This window comes from Astatotilapia calliptera, chromosome 3 (assembly GCF_964374335.1).
Source record: "Astatotilapia calliptera chromosome 3, fAstCal68.1, whole genome shotgun sequence".
In the NCBI taxonomy this organism is placed as follows: Eukaryota; Metazoa; Chordata; class Actinopteri; order Cichliformes; family Cichlidae; genus Astatotilapia; species Astatotilapia calliptera.
The window spans coordinates 33,197,863-33,215,677 of NC_137424.1; the positions used below are offsets into that span (position 1 = coordinate 33,197,863).

The window sequence follows — 17,815 nt, forward strand, 5'->3', positions numbered from 1 at the left end:
TCTCTCCTCGAGTAAAGGCCCTAATTATCAGGGCTGCAGCGCTCCATTCAGCCAGCTATATGTGGGTGTGCTTAGGCAGTCTCTCAGTCTGACTGCCTGTGTGGCTCTCTGTCTCCTCGCAGTGTGAGTGTGCGTGGAGGTGATTATTATAGTGTCTGTGGGTCTCTCGCTGTACCCAAAAGCTGACTCACGTTATGCCACATGTACACACGGACATACGCGCGCACAGTCCCACACACAATCCTACATATCAGAGGCTGAAAAGTACCATCTGTACCAGGGACACAGTCTCCTACACCCAGGCTCACACACCCTCACACACAGACACATAACTTCACTTGCTACTCTCAAACTTTCTTTCTAGACCCCGTCACTGTTATAAGCTGTTTATTTTTCAAACATGCTTGCATGCGTGTGGCTGGCATGACAGGAATTTGGGGTCTCACACCCATAAAGTAGGTGCTGTATATATTTGGAGTGTGAGAACTGCTCCGTCCCCATCCCTGATCTCTTTAATTACACACACAAAGTCTCACACATGCACACATGCCTGCATTTCTTCCACACACATAAACACATGATTGTTAGCCTTGTACCAGAGCTGCAAAAACAGTGCTTTGCTTTTTTTTTCTTTATTGTCCCCTCCTACCACACACACACACACACACACACACACACACACACACACACACATGCACATTCGGGACCCTGGGCCAAGCTGTAATTCCTCAGCTTCACTTGTTGTGGGAGAAGAAGTATGGGAATTCAGCTCATATATATTTAATCTTTTCAAACTCTTATTATATGGGTGCATGTATGAGAGGAGCAGCTGGGGGAAACTGTGTTTGTGCAGGGGCAGTGTGTGTGGCACACTAAAGTCCCACCCGTGCCCACATCAATCAGCAGTCCTCTTCCTGTTCACTTTTGCAGGATGATGTTCTCTCACCGCACTCTTTGGTGTGCACTCACTCGAAACAACACTTTAGACAGTAAACACACTGTAATAGAATAGAGTACTGTACTAATCTCACACTAGGAGCAATATGAGAAAGCAGACTCACCAGTCCAAAAAAACACAACAAAAACCCCCAACAGCACAATATTTCCTTAAAGAGGAATGGCTGGGGTTTATATGGTGCTTCTAGTCTTACTGACCATTCAGAGTGCTTTATCTAGCACACATCCATGGCCAACAGACTCCACACAGAGAGGGTTTGAACCAGGAACCTTCTTTCTGTAAGGCAACATTGGCCACTCTGTGGCTGGACTTAAAGAGACATCCCTGTTGAGCTAAATAAATAGCATTTAGTCAACTTTAACCACTGTAATTGTGAACAGATAATGTATAATTCAGTACTCTGTGGTGGATCATTTACAACTGGAGCAGTACAAGCCTTAGTAGCATCCAAAAGACATGCTAAAATGTGTTTCATCACATCAGATGTATAATTAATATGTAATTGGACATTATTGATGTGAACTTTGGTGTGGACCCTTACTGCTATTCTTGGTGCAGCCATTAATGCTTCCAAGCTCCTTGCACAGTACTGTACGTACCATAAACACAGGCTTTAAGAAAAACAATCCATCCATATAAGCACCACTGCCTTCAAGTACCATAAAGACCCCCTCTGTGCTGTGTCCCTCCCCGTTTTCAACACAAAACACATTATTGAACAGTCTTTGTCACTTCACAATAGACATCTAGATCCACCCGGTAGGACACGCAGCACATGCCATGCACTTACTTCACCAGGGGCTTGAATCTAGCACACACTTTCTCTTCTTGTCACTTTTCACTGCGAGCTAATAAAAACAAAAATGCTTCCACTCATTTAACGTTGTGTTAGGAAAATGGAACAGGCAGCAGGAGACTGATATACTGTAAATTCCAGAAGTTTTCCTGACCTACATAAATTAGCCAACTTTACTTTAATTAATAAAAATATACTTTTCACTAGATTTTATGAGGTTACTGTTAATTGTACGGAGAAAATGTTTACTTTTTACTTATTGCTTCGAGTGACGTTAACATAAAGCAAAAGAGCTGAAGCAAAGGAAACAATTACATTGTTCCACCAGTAGGAGGAAACAGACTTGGCGCTACATTGTGTCAAGTCTGCCAAAAAGAAGAAGATGTCAATATCTGACCTCCCAAATCCGCTTCTGGATGGGTCAAAAATTCCCATAAACATATTCCTAAACTTTGTGGAAAGCCTTCCCAGAAGATTTGAAGCTGTTGTAGCTGCAAAGTGTGGGAGAATGGGATGCTCTCAAGTTCGTATGCATGTGAAGGCAGACGAGCGAATACTGAATGTTCATCCAAATCCGATGTTACATTCTGTTTGTCTTTGTTTCACATGTCACATACAGTGTAAGCAATGTACCGGTCACCGAAATTTGTATCTTTGCCGTGATTTTATTGGACTTACCACTAAATACGAAACGAAGAATACGAAAAGGTTCTGCAGGGCTGGCTAGCACCAATTCAAGCACGTAAGAGTGCTTGAATTTTGCCCATTTTTATGGCTCTTTTTATCTTTTAAGGAACAGTAAGGTAAGTTATTAAACTTGCAATAAGTGTTTAACTTTGTTTCTCAGTGCAGCCGACAATATTTAATGATAAATGGCTTTTATCTGTGTCAACTTGCCGAGGTTGACACAGTGAATGCAGTTTGGCCCTCCAGGTGTTACAGCAGGTGAACTCCATGCAAATACTGACAGTACTGATAGTGTCAGCTACAGAGGCAACTCTACATGAAGCTTGTTACAGCCACGCTGGCTGGTTAATGAATCATCATATTTGACTCTAAGGATTTAAATATCATTTGTAGATACATGGTTGTTTCTATAAGTACTGACCTCTCTGTAGGATGTTCACTCGTTATAATACTGAGCTTGCATGGCTGAAACTATTTCCTTGTTCCTATTTGGATGTCGATGAACTCGCCCTGTTTTGAGTCAGAGTTCTAAGAATCTAAATAGTACACAGTGGAAGTTGTTTGGTTGCTTTTAAAGAGGCTTGTGAGAATGAAGAGGCCTGGGGTCTGTTAATGCTGCTGACTGTCACTGATGTAGCTGCGCCCGTCTCATCAAATCCTCTCCACCCTGACACGGACACGACTGACCGTATTTCTGAGAGAGATATTTTAATGGATGATCCCAAGAACCTCCCCAGAGTACTTTCCCTGAAGCTGTGAAAAACACTTTCATATTTATCTGAAGACTAACGCTTAGATTAAGACAGAAAAGAAGAGACTTCTGTCAAACCTGCACACTTTTAAAGGTACAAGTTTTTAGAACTTGAATGCAACTAAATAAACGTCTTAAAATCATCACATGTGAAACCAAATGATGATTTCTGACTTATTATGTGTGAACAGGGACAGCTTAGTAGATGTACATGTACATGTATTATGTTATGAAAAAGTTTCACTTGTATCTTTAGGTCTTTTTTTAAAATTATTGATTTCTGAAGCACTCAAAAAAGCTGAGTAACAATTATTTACTATTTTAAGGCCATTGGTTGAGGTTAAGGCTTATTAATTAGAATTTACAGTGTAGCCTCAGCGATTTGCACCGAGGCTAGGAGTGGTTTCACAATGTTCAGATTTTATTGTTTGTTTGTAGTCTGTTCTCTTTTTAGAATTGTTCCGACCATAAATAAACTGTGTGCGCGTGTATCCATAAGTCATCGTCTTAGCATCATCCATGACACACTCCCGTCCTCCCTGCGGCAACTAATTTTGCCTCCTGTTATCCTGCTGAGGCAGTGCTTTCTAAATATAACCTGTGTGTGTTTGTTGGGTTTGTGATGCATACTGTTGGTTGCACCAGTGTGGCTCTTTGGCATTATTATAGAGAACAGGATGGTTGCTTTGGCAAGGAATGGCTGGACCAAATGTTTCCGGCCTTGGAGAGACCTGTTTGTAGTTTTCAAAGTCTTGTTTGGCTACCTTTGAGCACGTGGCATATAATTCTTGTGCTGTCTGTGCACACAGTCAAATCACTGTCATCTAGTAGGCACAACCAAGAAATATATTAAACTCATAAGTCAAGGTTTTATATGGCAAAGCCATGAGAACTATGTTTCAACAAATAAAAAATACAGTAGTTCTATATTATTGAGCCATAAAACACTCTGTACATCTAACATATCTATAAGCACCACATCAGGTCCATCCACAGACCTTCCACTCTATAAACACATTTATGCTATATTTATGTAGCTATCTAAAGCACAAACCTCACATCTCATAATGAAGACATTGCCCACCTTCACTAAATAACTCAAAGCACAAGAGCATTCAATCACTGGCCACTCAGTAGTTACACACATTCAACTGTATGCTAATGTGAATATCTAATCAGCCATTTATGGTCAAGATGACCTGATGAAGTAGATGGTTAGGAAATGCAATTGTTAGTGCCAGACAGGCTGCTCTGACTGCTTTACAAACTACCAATCTACCACATACCCAAAGTACAGAGAATAGTCTGAAAAAGAGCAAATAGCCAGTGAGCAGGGGCAGATCTAGAGGGTAGTTATATGAAATGTGTATACTTTATTTGAATCGTTTTAACTATATGCAATACCTGCATATGTGGGTTTTTTAAAAGGGTTGATTTTGCCACTCTACCTCAGCCCCTGCCAGTGAGCTGCACTTCTCTGTGTGAAAATTCCTCATTTGATGTCTGAAATTAAAGGAGAATGGCCAATCTTCTTAGAGCTGACAGGAAGGCAACAATAAGTCACTTGCTACAAGCAAGGTATGCAGAAGAGCATCTCTGAATGCACAACACATTGAAACTTGAAGCCGATGGCCTGCAGCAGCACAAGACCACACTGGGTGCCACTCCTGTCAGCTGGAACAGGAACCTGAGGTTGCAGTTTGCAGCAGTTTTGAAGGAAAAAGAAGGGATCTAACCTGGTACATAAAATCTGAACCAAATACCACAAATTTAAAGTTTACTGAGCACTTATTACATGTTTACCATCTTTGTAACTGTGTTATTAATAAATAGTGTATTCTAGTCAGGTTGAGGGCAGGCTGTATCATTTTAGAAAACTGTTGAGTCTAACGTAACAGACTGTCTGTTCTCACTGTAACAATGTGCAAGTTGCCCAAAGAGAAGAAACCATTCTATCCTTTCAGCAGTGGATCTGTGAGGCCAGTAGTTTTCTTATTACGGATGTACAAGAAATCCAAGTCACAGGCAAAAATGTACTCAGACTAAAACACTGCGATAGTCTGTCTTCCTGTGGGTAATATAAAGTGAGGGGCGCTTCCTCGTCCAGAAATAGACCGAGGCAGAGAAATAGCTGCTGGCTGTGCTGGAGTCCAAGCGCTGGTCACGAGTCTGCCTGAAGAAAAAAAAAACCCTCCGGAGTTAAAAATAAAAAGGTACAAAGAGAAATAAACGGGCCCGGTACCGGCAGTCGGATCTAACGCGAGCTTACCCTGGGATTCCGGGGGCGGGGATTGACGTCACGTTCTCTTTAAACACAGCTCAGCGCAATACGAGCTGTGCCCGTCAGCTTCAGTGAGAGAGCTTCTTTGACGCGGAGAGAAACACGGAGAGCCGTGCGAGCGGAGCTGGGGCTTGACAGCAGAGACAGCCATCAGACACGGAGTAAAATATCTGAACGAGCCCATCACGGACACCGGAGACGCTCTCCTGCTGTCAGGAGGCTCAAGTTTCGGTTTTTTTGTTCTGTTTTTTATTGGGAAAGGAAACGATAGAGACCGACAGGGATTATAGGACTGTAGCTGCTCTGCCGGCTGTTCGAGTTTCTATGCACACTCGGAGCTCTAAACTTCCAAACACAGCGAGTGTAAAAGGCTGCTGTGACTGACAGCGAGGACCCGGATACTTCATTCATATTTCATTCAACAATTTATTTCCCTTCTGCTGCGACTGTTGGAAGCTCTGCTGTGACCGGTGAGTGCCGGGGCTGGTGGGAGGAGGAGGGGGATTTAAAAGTCCAGGCGACTTTGTTTTGGTTGTAATGAGGGTGGGTTTTGGGGGGTGAAAAGAAAGTTTACTATGAAATAGCCTCGTGTGGCATCACTGGGCGATACCATAGCCGTACTGTCATGTTCGGCTACTGATCCATTGATTGATTCGGAACAATGAGCGCATTATCGGAACTGGCTGAGTGGAACTGTCGATCGTGTGTAATCGATGAGGTGGGGGAATTTCGCTGTGTTTTTCTCAACCACGGGTGGCTCCCTTTAATCCCACGCGTGTAGGCTGGGTCTCAGTTCGCCGAATTGTTTTCGTCATATTCACGTTTGAGCGTCTTTACCGGACCCGGTTAATCATTCGGCGCACGTGGGCTTATTTCTGCTAAATTGGCGATAGGATGGGAATCTGCGGTTTTTTTGTACTTAACACGAAACCTACTTCCCCAACTTTTGTCCTGAAGCTAGTCTGTGCGTGCAGACAGTGTGTGATGACAGCTCCATCCACGGTAACGCGACCACGGTCCTAGTTCCGTTTCGCGTTGCCTTGAAAACTCATGATCATGCCGTGGCTGGAAAAGGGGAAGGGGAGTTAGAGGACAGAAAACTGCTTGTGTAATGAGATCTCACGCCATTGTGTGTCTGTGTGTTGGAGAGGGGGGTGGGCAGGATCACCGAGGTCGGCAGCCGTATAAAGTGAATGGATAGCTGCCTCCCCCAACCCCCAAAATCACCCTCCAGTCATAGTTACGCACACAAAGAGCTTGATTGAAAGGAAGTGATTTGCATCACCTCTGTTTTTTTTCCGAGGGGATGGGTGCTGACCTTAAAGTCTGAGTTTCAGGGTCAGATAGTCCACTAAAGTCTCTCTGCGTCTGGCCCGTGCGTATACGTGCGCCTTGGCCGCCTTACATCAAAATAACGACCCAGTTAACTCGTTTGGAGGAGTGGTTGCAAGCGTTTGAAGTATCATAATGAGCTATTGCATCACCACCCACAGACTTTACACACTTTTTTTTTTTAGTCAGGAGAAGGCAGTTGGTGAGAATTTGTGGCTGGTCGTGTCGCTCATTTGTCATTTTATTGCCCGCAATAAACGAGGGGAGATCAGAAGGAGGAGCGTGCTGGCAGGGGATCGCTGAGAAAACAAAAACGAATCCCTTTGAAGGTTCACTTCCGATCGATCAGATTGATTGGCATGGAAACAGCAGCGTGTTTTGTCTCACCTTTTCATGTCGGGGTAGTAAAAAAAAGTTAAAGCTCCACCTCGCTTCTAACACGCCGTGCCGACTGTGTGCTGCTGCTTCAAGCCCCGCCCCTTTCCTCCAGTGCTCTCAACAGGAGTGCGTGTGTATGTGTGAATGAACAAGCGCCGCCTATTTTACTATGACTTGATGACGAACATGGACGATTATTAAAGCGATACACACGCGTCAGGAAACAGACGTGACAGTGGAAAGAAGCTCAACAGCAGCGGTTGAGTCATTAAAACCTCAGTAAGAAGAGCAAATTATTAGAGCTTTTCACCCAATCCCACCCACAGCACTCTCCTTTTTCTCCATAAGTAACCCTGATACAGATGTAACTAGTTCACTATGATTTTTTTCCTTTGTACATGTGCCTGGCATTGGAAATGGGTCAGTAGGCTGGCTTGAAGTGATTACTCAGCTACTCCTGCCAGTTAACACTGTCTGTCAGATGGTGGGTGCTGCGCATCAATCATTTTTTGTCACCCGTTACACAAAACGAATATAATCAAGTTACAAGTTTTTCAGAGTGAAACTGTTGAGGTCAGTGATCGAATGTGGCAGCGAAACATCTGTGCGACACCACAACGTTGAAACCGTTCCAGTAAAGGGTGTAGTTTCTCTTTCAGAGAGCAACGCAGAACGAGAGAGGTGGAGTAAAACGTAAAAGAGGAGTCGAGAGAGGGGTTTGTGTGTGTTTTCAGAACAACGTCTGCTCTGCGGATGATCAGTTTGTCAAACACACCCCGACAGTGCAGCCGATTAAATCTGGACTTGCTCCATGTGCTGGCTGGAATTTGCCCATCGTTTCATTTCAACGTTTAAAGGAAGGCATCCTGTTCACCTCAACTGACCCCACGCACACCCTCTATGTAATAAACATGATGACATCACATATAGCCGGGGGGGGGGGGGGGGGGGGGGGTTGCACAGAGCTAATTTTCAGTGCATGAGCTGATCGCCTGTCCATGCAGCGTTTTAAAAGGTGCACGCTGATAAGGATTTACTGACTGAAGGAAGAAGGGCTTTAAGACTTTGCTGGGGGAGCAGCTGGAGGCAATATCTTAGTCAGGCAAGTGTGGAATTCCACTATGCCTTCAGAGACAGACTGCTGGGGATCAAGGTCTGCCAAAATTGGCAGCGGGGGCCCAAAAACAACAACCATATTGTCTTCTGTAGGGTCCAGCATATGGTAAAAGTTATTATGCATGTCTGTCGGGTATGAAAAAGGGGGGAAAATCAATTTGGTGAAAAGAGTCATATAAAATATGAGCTTTAAATGAGGCAAAATTACAATAATTGGCAGTAAAACAAGCAAAAAAAAACTGGAATAGACACAACTGAACTTTCTAAATGCATGTGCCAGCGGCACTTTATGGACGATAATTGGCTTTTTAGCTTTTGAAATACGGCATCATAGCAGTGTGTATGGATGAATTCATTATCCCGGCTACTTCTTTCTCATTAGTTTCTACAAACCAGCAGGGCTCCGGTATGTCACCGGCCACACACAAACCATGGACATCGATTGTTTGCTGTACTGGACATTTATATTACGCTGTGATGTGATCTGAGGGCACTTGGGAAAAATAGATCCTCTGTGTAATACATTTCGCAATCTGAAGGAGTGAACTGAAATTTATTTAGTTATTTATTTTTTTACTTGAGCAGGCAGGGGTTCAGATGCACCACACTAATGTTAAACACTTTTACGTTAGCTTTTAGCATTTGCAAAGTTGAAAGCTTTTCTACAGGAGAAAGGGGGTGTTCCTGTTCTACTACTATTTTAAAGCCAGTGAGAGTGAGGAGAAAGTTTTCCCTCTGAGTTCACTCTCTGTTATCTCTGGCCCTTTGCCATCAGCGATGATGCCACAGTGGAAGGGCTGTGTTTGAACCTACAGTGTGTGTGTGTGTGTGACTCATAGCTAAAGTTAAACAGGCTCTCACAACTTGGAAAGAATTTTCTTCCTTCCTTTGGTACCTCGCCTCACCTCCTGTGACTGCATTTACCCACGCTGGGAGAATAGCTGATAAGTCAGCCGGTGAGTAGGGAGAGATTCATGAAGGGGAAAAAACCCTACAAGATCAGCAGCTGTGGTATTTGGAGAATCTATAAACAGGCCTTGGATGTTCTCTGGTCTAAACGAACAAACGTCATAACAAAGCTGCTCTGCCTGTGTCACGGTTGTTCTGATAAAGTCAAAATGATCGTAATTACACCCACTGTAAAAACAACGGCGTGCTGACCATCTGCACACATGCTGTCATTATCTCTGATTAGCTGCAACTCTCTCTCTCGCGCACACACACACACATGTCGGGTATTCATGTCTTGCTGGGACATCTAATTGACATCATGCCACTTACTCTAAACATAACTCTGGCACTAAAACCACATTTTGAGTCTCAAAAATGCCTTCAAACTCATGGGGACTGGGATTTTGGTTCGCATAAGGATATGACTACACATGCGCACACACACACACACACACACACACATGTTGCTAAGTGTTATTCACACACACAGACTGCCAGTGAAACACAATGTGAGTCCAGTGAGGAAGAGGATGGGGATGGTGTGAGGTCAAGTCTGCCTTGTGTTTCAGGAAACATGTTGGTTAGTAAAGCCCTCTCATAAAACCCGTCTCTCTATGTCAGACTCGCCAGCTTACTTCAATAACTGTTGGTTAAGACGCGACTAGTTCCCCTGGTAACTGTTGCCAAGGAAGCTGTCTCTAGTCTTGTTTGGTGTATTTCTGAGCGTCTGTGTGTTTGAGTGTGTCAGCCCTGGATGTGGACTAGACGTACCTGGAGAATGGGGGAGGGGGATTTTTAGACTATTTTCACACGTGCAGCTGTGTTTGTCCAGAGCTTTTCTTACACTGGTTATAGAAAAGCCTCACTCAAGAGAAGCAGAAAGAAAAGTTGGGGGACTTCTGAGGTTGCTCATGTGCGAGAATCGAGCCGCCGTCGCTTCTAAGATTTCGGCTTTGTCCTTCAGAGGTGTTGAGTCATCCCTCTTTTTTTTTGGTGTTTCTTGTTTTCTTTCCGATTCTCCGCTGACATGCACAGAAGTCTGTAGTTTCCTCTGAAACTCTAGAGTTTCTGTGAAAAAGAAGCCGAAAAGCACAAGTGACACAGACGCCCATTCTCCCATCACCTGTTTGTCACTCACTTTTACCAGAAGCCTGAGAGCGCGATCAGGCTTTTCACTTGAACAGCAGATCAGAGTAAAGTCAGTTATGTCGCTTGTTTTTGTTGAAGTGGCTGGTGTGAGTCATGAGTTGGACACACGTGCCGTCGCACAGGATGACTGTGTGTCTGAGGTGTATTTTTAGGAACCTGCAGTGGCGAGCTGACCCTGCTTATTTCACATCTGCTCGTATTAGTCACATAAGAAAGTCATTTATTGCACACACTCTAAAACGCTCCGAGTTATCTTTTTAACAGGAAGCCTCATGGTTTTTAAAAAGAACCAAAACCCTTCCCCAAAGCTCGATTTTTCTCCCTCACACATTTGTACACACGCCCCCTCAGGGAGGCCCACTTCCTGTGGTTGTGACGACAGTTTCCTCTCCCCTTAGAGCTCTCTTCCTCTTCTCTTTAAACGTCACTTACACACAAGTGCAACTGGTCTCTTTTGTATGATTTGTGCACCACTGTAACTGTCGTAAGTTGTCAGTCACAGGATGTCACAGGAAAATAAAAGGACCTCTTGTTTTCTTCCTTCCTTTCTTTTCTTTTTTTTCCACCTACACACTCCGGTTGCAATTTGTGCTTCTTTTTTCACCAAGAGATAAAAACGTAGTCTAACTGTAATCATCTCTCATCTCCTGAATGAGGTCAAGACCACCAAAATTAATGGAAAAAGTAGCGTTGAGGAGCCGAACAACAAACTGACAGGCTGACCACTGACAGCCAGAACGAGATAATGATTCGTTTGTGGTTGCTGCTAACCTGATGATTGTCCCTGTTGTTTTCTAAATGTTTACATTGGAAGCAACTTCAAGCCAACACAGTTTAAATATGAAGACTTTGCCTCCACAGATGCTCCTACTGCCTCTCTGTCACGGCCTCAATGTCGAGCAGATGTGTGGGAGTACGCACGGAAGAAAGCAACTGTGAGCTTTACCTGAATTGTTGCTCGGCACAGGCTTAAGTGAATGAGGCAGTGGGTTAAGGGTCAGCTCAGCACAGTGTTTTCTCAGTCCAGAGTTGTGTGTGTGTGTTGTTGTTGTGAACACTCCGCCACAAAGGTCAGCTCCTTCTGGTTTTCTGCAGAAACCGTTTGCTTTGCCGTGTCCTCAGCTGAACTGCACTGCCTTGTGCGCGCTGGCTGGCACATCATCTTCTAATTCTGTGTGTGTGTAAAGATGCAGACGTGATAAAGTTAGCCCACATCATCATCATCTTGGAACAGCATGCACTGACGTTAGTGCACGCACAAACAAATAAATACAGTACATGTAGACACAGGGAGCCTGGCAACGGGGCGGGGGAGGACGGATGCAGGGGCTACGTGTGTGTGTGAGAGAGAGAGAGAAATGCATGGTGTTTCCTCCAGAACACGATCTCTATCTGGGACTGATTATGTAATGGCCAAGTGGAGTAAAGCTGCGGGAGGAAGGAACAAGAAGAGAGAGAAGACCATGCATGGCCTTGCCGCCATGCTTGATGGGAGACTGACTGCTGCCAGAGCTCTTTTCTAACTCGTTTTCTTTCTATTATCTGCCACTTCTCCCAGTTTTATCTGGTCATTTCTTATCAGAATGGCTCTGCAGTGAATTTACTCAGACAGTAAACGGCTCCCCAGCTGCCTGCTTTTACCTCGTCAAGCCCTCGTCCTTGGTCATTGCTCATATTCCCGTTCCAGCAGCCTCGTGTGCTTTCCTCGGACAAACAAGTAAACAAGTAGACTCTAACAGATGGATATTTTCGCAGTGGACGTCGTTATTGGCGTCTTTTTCTCGTTTTTTCTCACGCGTTTGTCTGAGGCAGAGGCATAAAGGGATGACTGTGAATAAACGGCAGGCTGTGGCACAGAGACGGAGCTCGTGTAACGATTTAGTTTAAACTGTTCCCCTCAGCGCTCATCGGCGACGAAGCAGGCTTCCCTGTGCACAGCCACAAGCATGTGACGTTGGGCTGTGCCATGAAATTGCTTTGCTTGTCAGATCCCACAGAGAAACGTTTCATTAACTGTCTGACTTCCTGGGTGTAATGGTTGTCTGACGGCCGACGGCACAGAGTTGTTCTGTACCCGCTCGACCCCTGGGCTGCTGTTTCGGGGACATTAACTAACTTTCCTACAATAACCAGGGTGTTGACAGGAACACCTCTTTGATGGTCGGGGGGTGGGGGGCGGGGGGGATTCCACTTCCACAAGATGTACTCTGGAGGGGATTTTTGATTGAACAATAAATGATGTCATGAGTGATAGTTTTATCAGCTGCGTATGACAGATGCAGATGTTCTCAAAGGGCTTTCACTTCTTTTACCGTAGATACCGCAGTAGTTTTTGTTTGCTGTGGTTAGAGCAAAATAAAATTGAAAGCAAGTAGCAATCACGCTAACACCTGCAGCGCTTGAAGGTTTAAATTTAAACTTCTCAAAGTGCTTCCTGTCTTTCTTTGAGTTCTTCGGCAGCAGAACGTTCCATTTGGGTGAAACGGTTACGGATTAATCAGTCTGAACATTTTCGTAGAATTTTCCTCATCGTTTCTCCTGAAGTTGCGGTTTACTAGTTTGATCATTCTCTCGGCCACGAAACCCCCTACCGAACATCTCATCGGCACATCCTGCTTATTTGTCTAAACATGCACTCACGTACTGATTACCCGAGCGTCACGCTTCTAAGGAAGCAGAAATGACATCACACGGTCAGAGAAATTCCCGCTGTTGTTACTTCTGCAGTGGTGCAGAAACGCCCCCGGTCACCTGACTGTAAGTGGTGTCCCGGAGGGGCGGGGTTTCAGGCCCAGCGGTTTGGGGTAAGCCGTCTTCCAGGCGAGCTGAGTCATCGGGGGTTCCCCAAAAAATAACCTGCGTAATGCTCGCGCTCACTCTCACTGCTTCTCCTCTCCTACACCATACTCTTACCCATAGGTGCTATAACCACATTTCATCGCTTTGGTATAATCTGATAGAACCCGAGCTGCTCTTGAACAAGTTTCTACCGCCTATGTGTACGATCTCATTACAGAGTACTGAGTTTCTAACACTATGCTGCTGAGTAGCAATGTGATAGCCAGGGTAGATGGCTGTTTGGTCACACACACACCCTCTATAAAAGTAGTAATTACAACCTGGCCACCGTGTCCCCATTTGCTCTCAAAAGAAGTCACAGATGATCTCTAGCTGTATTTTTGTTTGTCTTTCTTCTAATTTAAACCTTTCTACTTTCACCACAATGCAGTTTTACTACATTTTGCCAGTGCTATGTTTTCCATGTGATGGTTGACTGAGTTTATGGGCTTTTGCTGTTAGAGTTAGACGGGCCTCTTACTTGCCAGCACGAGTGAATGAGCAAGAGTTCTTCACTCCCATTTTATCACTCTGCCATGCATCACCTGAAGGGTGAGGATGATTCAGGTGGAGATGATGCACTGAAGCAAAAGAGAGAAGGGGTGGGGTAAAGGGCTTCTCAGTCGATGCTGAGAGAACCTTCACTCAGTCTCGTGCTTTGAGACCGAGACGCTAACTCAGAGTGTTGTTTACCCTGGTCGTGTTGTTGTTGTTGTTGTTGTTTTTCTCCCTGACAAGCTGACATTTTTCCCTTCTCTGTGTTTCAGGATTGAGGAGACCCCGGAAGAAATGATTGGCAGCTGAAGCTGAGACTTAACACAACTGTGAATCAATAACTCGGTGCTACTCTAAAGGTGCGCACAGCGTGAGTGTTTGTATCGCTTTTCCTTTAAAGCACGTGGAGTGCAGTCCTGACAGTTAACGCCGGCCTATCTTCACATAGCAGCAGCGTCTGGCAGATCGTGATCCCTCGCCCCTTGAGGGTGGTGTTCATGTGTCAGTGAACAGCAACCCTCCTCGTGAGCTAAAAGTGTACAGTGTTTGAAGTATCCTCTGCTGGGCTTTATATAGAGCCCGTGATCCAGTGTTAGTGGGAGGAAGAAAAGGAAGGGAAGATGAACTGGTGGGAGGAAGTACTGCGTACGGCCAGAGCTAATTCTGGAAAAACTAGTGGAACAGTGCTATGCTGAGCAAGGCAAATGAATCATAACCCTTGTGTGCATGTCTGTTGCTCTCCCACTGATCCACTGATGAATTATGCAGCACATTTCAGTCATGGCACTGCAGTTTATAAAACATCTCTGTACTTATGTTAGGCCCAAAATATCCACCTTAAATGTAATATTTACACATATGTCTTATATTACATTGATATTATATTGAATATAATGATGAAGATGAATCTGAGTATTGTACTTGAAAGGTTAACCTTCTAATCTGGTGTTAAATGGATGACAGAATGGTGGTTTTTAACTACTTAACATGTTACAGGTAGATATTTAGTTAGCCTAGTTTCTAACGGTGGCCCTGATCGTGCAGGTTTAAACCTCCCTCTCAGGTTTTGTCTCTGGTCTCTTTTGTTGTCAGTATTGAATCTCTGTTCTTTGAAACACACACTTCTTCTTTTCATCCCGACACCTTCGGTCTTTTGTGCCGTGTGTGTCCGGTGTTTCTGAAAGCAGGGAGGGGGAGAGAGAGTTATCTCTCAGCTTCTTTCATGTGTTTTCCCCTCAACCATCTCCTTTGTGTCGTTTGTGTGTTTGTGGGAAGGTGCGTGGGCGTTTTCATGGCACCATTCCCACTCTGCACTCCACCTCCCTCCCTCCATCCCTTCCCTCTTCTCCTTAATCTATCCTTCCCATCCTGTTCAGACCGTCTGTTGCCGCTGCCCCCCCTCTTCCTCTTCATCACGCCTGCCGTAATGAGATTAAACCTTAGTGTATCCACTGGGCGCACGCACACTTTATGTATACACACACACACACACACAACGCTGCAGTACACACACAATCATCCACTTAAAAGAGAGCACACTATTCTCTCTCTCATGCACTAAAACAGCACAGGCCTGCCATCACTGTGCAGCTTGCACACTTGGACCGCTTCCACTTGCGTGGCGTCCAACATCACACAGTTGGCGTGAGACCAAAGCCTCTCACTCTTAGTCTTTCCCTCTGTCTCTGGCTATCAGGAGGCTCATGGTAAGGATTACAGTAACCCCAGGTCTGTCCTCAGAGGTGAGCTCCCTGCTGAGCCATCTGGGCTTCAGAAATAATCAGATTCCACACTGACTAGTTTACTGCTGCCTCCTACAGGCTGAGTTATGCATAGCAGCCGTCATCAGACAAGTTATAAATGTAAGTTTCTTCAGGAAATGTTCTTGACAGAAGCAGAGGAGATGCTGGCAAGCTGTCCATCTCTCTCATTCGCTTACTTCCAAACACACACACCAGCTTGTCCACCAATAAAATAAAAGACCTGATGGGTTTTTCTGTTTTTAAAGTCTCTGACTCCCCTCTCATAATGATTCTCTTGGTCTTCTCTTTCTGCAGGCAGTTGGCTTTTAGGCTCCTGGTGCTGAAGATAGACCTCCACATATTCTCAGTGTTGGAGTGAGGCCCTCTCTGAGCTGCAGTGGAGGGCTTCACAGATACAGCTAGTCTGGTAAGTACTTTTGTTTATGCAGCAAGGAATTTGATGGATCTGTCAGAAATCTGCCACGAGAACTAAAAACTACGATGTTTTTTTTTTATGAAAATTAAAACATATTGACGGGACCAGTTATTTGTAAAATCTGCATCATAAAGCACGGCAGCTTCGTCCAAAGATGTTTTTCTGTTTTCTCTCTATGAGCGTATCTGTGTGTTAATTGTGTGACTGTACAACTAAACATGCAGGCTGGATGCATCACCCAATAGAGCAGTTTGGCGGGCGAGGCACACGGGATTCCTTCCCTCTGGACGAACTCAACCGGGGGCCATGGCCTCCCGTGGGCGGCCGCGCCTGGCAGCCACCTGCCAGGTATGTAGTCATGACAACACCATATTTTTTGCAAAACCTCTTTGGTTGCATTGATTCATCAGGTTAATCCTGCTGGTAGAGTTCAAGTTAAAGGCAATCAACAACTTTGTATCCCGTCTCTGCTCCTCATCAGGTGTTCACCTACGATGAACCAACACCAGCTACTTCCCCATCTACCTCCTGGACCTATGGGTGGATTAAACCATCACAGCAAATATTTCAGTAATGGGTAAGTAATGGAACAAAGACATGGGTGGCACAGCTACGTTTAAAATGCAATAGATTTAGAGAAAGCTACAAGAGGAGTTAAAATGTTGATGTCATTCAAATGTTTTTAATCCTTTGTGTGTTTTATACTCCAGGCCGATGCGAGGAAGCGAGAAGCTCGATCTCCCACAGCCAATGTTACCACCTCTGCAGAGGGAGCAGCAGAGACCTCCCCACCATCTTCATCCTCCACCTCATCACAGAGCGTGGGAAATTAGCCAGCTATATGATTCCCACCTTCCTCCTCGAGGACATCCGGTCATGCCCCTGCCCAATGACCTCTCGCTCCGTCTCCATAATGGAGGCTACGCGGGCAGCGGCGGACCTCCACCTAACCCCCATTTCCCCTCCAGGGGGCCAAACCAAATGCTGAAAGTGAGAACAGTGTTGCAGTGTTATTCTATGTCAGCCTTTTGCACTGAGCTTAAATAATTCTCTGCTGATGGACAATAAATCACTCTAAACACTTTCTTTTGTTGGTTTTCTGTCTATTTTAGTTTGGGGGTCCTCAGGAGCAGAATGTTCCCCGGGGTCCACCTTTGCTGGGAGATGACATGTGGGCTCAGGTGCACCAGGTAGGAACTCTCTAATTGGTTAGGATCATGTTTCATCATCGACAAAAACACCCAGCACTCCCTGTTCAGACCAATAAAACACCAATTCCACTCAAAGTCACTTTTGCCTCCCAGATTTTGCTGTGAATATTTTGATAAAGGGATTCTTTGGACTGACACTGCAATAGTCTTCATCTACAGCAACTAAGATCTTTTTCTGTGCACAGCAGAGGCCATACCCAGGAAAGATGCAAGGAGGTCAGCTGAAGCGACCAGGCCCTCCACTGGGTGAACACTCTGTTATCCAACACACGCCTTCACCATCGCTGCATACGCCCTCACAGCCTGCAGCAGAGGAGTGTCCCAGCCCCAGCAAAAGGAAAAAGAGTTCAGATCAGGTATTGGACAGTCACAAATAATAACATCAGTTCTTTTTTCCCCCTCCTCAGATCTTTGAGTAGTAAAATATTGTAATGTGCTTTCCCCTGTGCAGGTATCTCACCCTGGGCTGCAACGTTTCTCTGGTGCTGGCCAATCTTTGCCACAGCAGCAGTCGTCTGCTCAGCACCACCCTCCAAAGCCCGCCTTCTGGAACCCCATTCACAAGGACAGCAGTGTTCCCTGGCAGCCACAAACCTCAGAGCGCAAGAACCCACAATCACAGTTCCAGGTCTGAGCAGGAGCAAAATCTCTGCACTGTCTACTTGATCACTGACCACTGCTTTATTTAAAGCAG

The 17,815-nt window shown here is 45.0% G+C and overlaps 1 protein-coding gene across 10 annotated transcripts in view; it reads left to right on the forward strand.

Moving 5' to 3' along the window:
- The window catches only part of kdm6ba (lysine (K)-specific demethylase 6B, a), a 109,669-nt gene that overhangs the window by 82,338 nt on the left and 9,516 nt on the right, over positions 1 to 17,815 (forward strand). For 3 of the 10 annotated variants that reach the window (XM_080299866.1, XM_080299864.1, XM_080299872.1), the window contains 8 exons: positions 14,005 to 14,091; positions 15,790 to 15,901; positions 16,135 to 16,258; positions 16,392 to 16,487; positions 16,621 to 16,900; positions 17,023 to 17,100; positions 17,307 to 17,477; positions 17,573 to 17,749. In XM_080299866.1, coding sequence (XP_080155992.1) covers positions 16,140 to 16,258; positions 16,392 to 16,487; positions 16,621 to 16,900; positions 17,023 to 17,100; positions 17,307 to 17,477; positions 17,573 to 17,749 — 921 coding nt within the window. In that variant the 5' untranslated portion in view covers positions 14,005 to 14,091; positions 15,790 to 15,901; positions 16,135 to 16,139. Of the gene's footprint in view, positions 1 to 5,336; positions 5,944 to 14,004; positions 14,103 to 15,789; positions 15,902 to 16,134; positions 16,259 to 16,391; positions 16,488 to 16,620; positions 16,901 to 17,022; positions 17,101 to 17,306; positions 17,478 to 17,572; positions 17,750 to 17,815 lie in introns of those variants that run through there. The other 7 variants (XM_080299869.1, XM_080299873.1, XM_080299865.1 and 4 more) reach the window with 6 other exon arrangements.